Source organism: Meleagris gallopavo, chromosome 14, assembly GCF_000146605.3.
Source record: "Meleagris gallopavo isolate NT-WF06-2002-E0010 breed Aviagen turkey brand Nicholas breeding stock chromosome 14, Turkey_5.1, whole genome shotgun sequence".
In the NCBI taxonomy this organism is placed as follows: Eukaryota; Metazoa; Chordata; class Aves; order Galliformes; family Phasianidae; genus Meleagris; species Meleagris gallopavo.
This window is the reverse complement of record NC_015024.2, coordinates 11,247,273-11,251,770: the sequence shown is the minus strand read 5'-3', so window position 1 is coordinate 11,251,770 and position 4,498 is coordinate 11,247,273. Positions and strand designations below refer to the sequence as shown.

At 62.5% G+C, this 4,498-nt stretch overlaps 1 protein-coding gene across 1 annotated transcript in view; it reads right to left on the bottom strand.

Annotated features, from left to right (window-relative positions):
• Positions 1 to 438: 438 nt before the first annotated feature.
• QARS1 (glutaminyl-tRNA synthetase 1) overlaps positions 439 to 4,498 on the bottom strand; it is a 4,393-nt gene continuing 333 nt past the window's right edge. Inside the window, 22 exon segments of the mRNA XM_019620166.2 lie at positions 439 to 659; positions 736 to 861; positions 964 to 1,030; positions 1,131 to 1,258; positions 1,330 to 1,422; positions 1,546 to 1,650; positions 1,720 to 1,863; positions 1,940 to 2,027; positions 2,103 to 2,240; positions 2,314 to 2,406; positions 2,526 to 2,656; positions 2,727 to 2,835; positions 2,926 to 3,004; positions 3,121 to 3,220; positions 3,310 to 3,396; positions 3,520 to 3,605; positions 3,693 to 3,764; positions 3,908 to 3,965; positions 4,105 to 4,158; positions 4,243 to 4,307; positions 4,394 to 4,471; positions 4,474 to 4,498. The exon segment at positions 4,474 to 4,498 is cut by the window's right edge and continues 333 nt beyond it. Coding sequence (XP_019475711.1) covers positions 609 to 659; positions 736 to 861; positions 964 to 1,030; positions 1,131 to 1,258; positions 1,330 to 1,422; positions 1,546 to 1,650; positions 1,720 to 1,863; positions 1,940 to 2,027; positions 2,103 to 2,240; positions 2,314 to 2,406; positions 2,526 to 2,656; positions 2,727 to 2,835; positions 2,926 to 3,004; positions 3,121 to 3,220; positions 3,310 to 3,396; positions 3,520 to 3,605; positions 3,693 to 3,764; positions 3,908 to 3,965; positions 4,105 to 4,158; positions 4,243 to 4,307; positions 4,394 to 4,471; positions 4,474 to 4,498 — 1,977 coding nt within the window. The 3' untranslated portion in view covers positions 439 to 608.

Below are 4,498 nucleotides of genomic sequence, written 5' to 3'. Positions count from 1 at the left end.
GGCCGTGCGGCTGTCCCAGCCCTGCTGTTTCCGCGCCGGGATCGGGAGGAGAACGCTGCCTGAGGCTGCTTTAACGCGTTCGTGTGCGCGGTGCGGCCCCACGGCTGCTTAAGGTGGCCCACGGGGACGGGCAGAGACTCCCACACCCTACGGCCAGCCCCGAAGGGGCTGGGGATACAGAGCGGCGAGGGGACGAACCGAGACCGCGGGGGCTCCCCGGGGACCTCCGGCCTGGGGCCGGGCAGAGCTCACCCCACTCGAGTCCACCTTAACGCGGGACGGCGGCCGCTGTTTGTACACATCCACAGCGCGCACCTCCCGTCGGCGCTGCAGTCCGTATCTCCACGCAGCGGCACACCGAGCCGCAGCACCACCCGGCCCACGGGATAGGTGTCCCCGCCCCCCCACTGCCATTGACCCCAGGGCTGAACACAGGGACCAGGCTGCGATGCTCCATTTTATTGAGGTGACACCGGCATGTCCCCGCGGGGCTGTGCTAAGGCAGCTGCGGCTCTTGGTGAGAGGGCGTGGGGCTGGGCTCCATCCTGCTCCCCCCAGGAGCCTTCCCCTGGCTGGGGAGCACACAGGCAGCAGCGTGGCAGCAGGGCTCAGGCTTTGCCAGGGTCCTCCTTCAGCGTCACAGTCCGGTTGAACACCAGCTGGGGACAGGCAGGGCTCAGAGCACTGTAGCCTCCCAAGGGGGACTGGTGTGCTGCCCCCTGCCGCAGGGCTCACCTTGCTGTCATTGCTGTCAGGATCCACTGAGAAGTAGCCCAGGCGCTCGAACTGGAACTTATCAAAGGGCTGGGCCCCGAGGACGGAGCTGTCAACCAGGGCATTGTCCACCACATGTAGGGAGTCCTGGGGGAGTGGGTGAGGGAACAGCACTGTCAGCACCCTCAGCCCCTCTCTGTGCCAATGCTGAGGACATGAGGGCTGCAGCAAATCACCGCTGGCACTCACGGGGTTGAGGTCGCTCAGGAATCCACCCGGCACCTCTGAAGGGTCCTCAGGATTTTTGTGCAAAAACCTGCAATGAGACTCAGCCAAAGGGGCTGTGGGGCAGCAGCACCCCGTGGTGGGGTGACAGCAGCCAGGTGACACCACTGCCGTGCTACCCCGGTACTCACAGCCGCTCATACAGCCGCACTTCGCACACCCGTGGCTCTGACACCCAATGGATGAAGGCTTTGGGCTTCTCTGCTGCATCTGACTTGGTGCAGGTCACCTCCAGCTCAATGACACGCCCATGGGCATCCTGAGGTGGAGGGGAGAGGAGCCATCAGGGGGCAGCTCCAGCCCACAGTCCCCCTGCCCAGGGCCACGCACCTTGATGACATTCTGCACGGCGATGACGTAGCCGGTGTGCCGCAGCCCCACTGGCTGCCCGAGGGCCAGGCGCTTATAGCCCCTGTCCGCCTCCTGTGAGAGGATGCACTGCTGCAGGAGGGGGTGCAGCACAGATCCCCCCTCCAGTTCAGTCCCCATGACTGTGTCCCCTTCCCTGTTCTGCTGCCATGCTCAGAGGCACTGTGCCCAACTCACCTCCTTGAAGTCAGTCTCCTCGATGTAGACGACGGACTGGAAGGGCACTTTGTGGAAGCCCCGGCTCTCATCAGCAGGAAAGTTAGGCACGAGGACGTCGATTGTCTGAGGGACAGGAGAGGGTGAATGCTGCCCCAGGACCCCTGCACCCAGCCCAGACCACAGCTGCCTCACCTGGGGGGCCGGGAAGTTGGTGATGGTGACCTTGAGGGGCTCCAGCACAGCCATGGCGCGGGGGGCCTGCTCATTCAGCACATCCCTCACGCACGCCTCCAGCAAGTGTGGTTCCATCGTCGCCTGGGCCACTGTCACACCAACCTGCGGGATGGAATGCACTGCTGTCACCCTGCTGGCTAGGGGGACACTTCCACATGCCTCATCCCGTAGTGCCTACCCGTGCACAGAAGTTATTGATGGCCTCAGGAGGGAAGCCTCGCCGGCGCAGGGCAGTCAGCGTGAAGAGCCGCGGGTCATCCCAGTCCCTGAGAAAACACTGCTGTGACAATCCAGCATGCCCTGAGTGACAGCCACTCTATCTGCCACTCTGTCATCCCTACCGCACAGCCCCAGTCTCCACCAGACGGATGATCTTCCTCTTGGAGACAACAGTGTAGAGCAGGTTGAGGCGGCCATATTCCCACTGCACAGGGCAGTACACATCCAGCGCGTTGCACAGCCAGAAGTAGGAGGAGCGCCTGTGAGGAAGCACTGCCCAAATCAGCCACAAGGACATGGTGACCCCTGCTCAGGGCTGTGCACGGCGCTCACCTGGCCTGGAACTCCTTGGTGCAGAGGGAGTGTGTGATGTGCTCGATGGAGTCGCAGAGGCAGTGTGTGTAGTCATACGTCGGGTAGATGCACCTACAGGGTGTGTGAACTTTGCCCCAGCCTCCCTATTCCTCTCCCAAGATCCCCCCTGCTCCAAGCACACACAGACCCGTCCCTGACACATCTTGTGGGACACTGTGGGCTCTCCATACCACTTGTCCCCGGTGCGGTGGTGCGGAGTGAACTTGACACGGTAGGCAACAGGGTCCATCTTCCCATCTTCCATCACCAGCTTCATTCGCAGCGTGGCCTCCCCCTCCCCAAACTTCCCTTTTCGCATGTCCTGCAGGGTGGGCAAAGGCCATCAGCCGGGCCCCGCACCCCATAGGCACACAGTCCCTGGCTGAGAGTACCTCAAAGAGCACTAGTGACTCCTCCACAGGCCGGTCCCGCCACGGTGATGGTGGTGGGTTATGGCCCTTGATCTCCTCAACCTTCTGATGGCAGACGTAGGCCTGTCCCCTGCAGGGAGGACACATGACCAAGTGGACATAAGCAGCCCATCCCTGGACAAGGGGCAGCCATCCCTGGGCACCACCACAGCACACTCACCTGCGGATGAGCTCCAGAGCCCAGGTGTAGAGCTGGTCAAAATAGTCTGAAGCATGGGTCACAGCATAGGGCTGGTAGCCTGGGGGAAACAGGACAGGTCTGAGCCATCACTAGGGCTTGGCACCAGGAGCTGTATGCAGAGATGTTCCCATCAGCATCCCGGCCCCGTCCTGCTCTCCCCAGTACAAGCCCTACCAAGCCACTCCACCATCTCCCGGATGGCTGTGAAGTACTTCTCCTCCTCCTTCTCAGGGTTGGTATCGTCATAGCGCAGGAAGCAGATTCCCCCATTGGCCTGGGGAAGTGAGGAGAGTAAGCAGCTGCTCCCCACAGGGCCTGGACACAACCAGAGGATGTGGGGAGATGGGAGCAGGCTACGCTCACCTCAGCATAACCAAAGTTGAAGTTGATGGCCTTGGCATGGCCAATGTGCAGGATGCCGTTGGGCTCAGGAGGGAACCGCGTCCGCACCTGCATGGGGAAAAGAGAGGCGCTGACACAACCCCCATGCCTTGTGTCTCCCCAGCGCCACTGCAGCCTTACACAACGATGTCACCCTCAAGGGAGTCACTGTGCTCGGAGACCCAGCCTCACCTGCCCACCCGTGACTGCCAGGTGCTGCTTCAGCAGAGCCATGGTGTTTGGTGTCACCACGTAGCCCTCCGTCTTGTAGTTCTCTCCTGTGGGGACAGTGTTGTCAGTGCTGCAGCACTGTGCCAAGCCTGGCACAGTCTGGCAGCCTGCAGGCAGTGCCTCCTCGCCCTCACCCGGCTTGTGGAATTTCAGAGCTTCTCCTCGCAGCTGCTCCAGCAGCGACTTCGTCTCTGTGCCCACCTCACCTATGGGGAGAGACAGGGCTGAGCCAGCACTGCCCAATGGGACAGAGGACAGCCTGTGCTTGCACTGAGTGCAGAGATGCCCAGCCACGGCCTGGGGGCTGCTGGGACCAAAAGACTGGGGAAGCTCCTACAGACCCACTCACCATTCTCCACCACCGGCGCCTTCTGCTTCTCCACTGGGGCTGGCCGGGCCTTGGCAACCTGCAGGGACGAGCACAGCAGCCTGAGCACCCACTGTGCACAAACCTCCTTCCAGCCCTGCCCACCCCCTAGCAATAGCACTGTCCCGTGATGGCGGCTGCGGCCATTCAGGAATCACCACACGGCCCTTTCATATCACCTTTGGTTTCTTTTCCAGATCAGCTTCTGTCTTTGGTCCCAGCAAATGCAGCACCTGGGTGGAATGAAAGCGGTGTGACGGGGTGTCCCGTGCCCGGGGCGGCCCAGCGCACGTTGTGCCGCAGTGCCCAGCACCCACCTGCAGATCCACCTCGTTCTTGATGCTCTTCCCATCTGCCCATTGCAGCCGGCTCCGCGCCTCCGCTGTTGGGGCACACAGCGTGGGACGCGGCCCAGGAGGCTTCAAGAAGACCCTCAGGCCCGACTCCATCCCCCAGCCCCGCACTCACCCATCAGCAGCCCCGTGTTGAAGTGGTACCGCTCTGCCAGCAGCTCCTCCCGGTGCCGGCTGACCACGGCCTCCACCTGCGAACCCCAGGAGCTGAGCGGGGAGC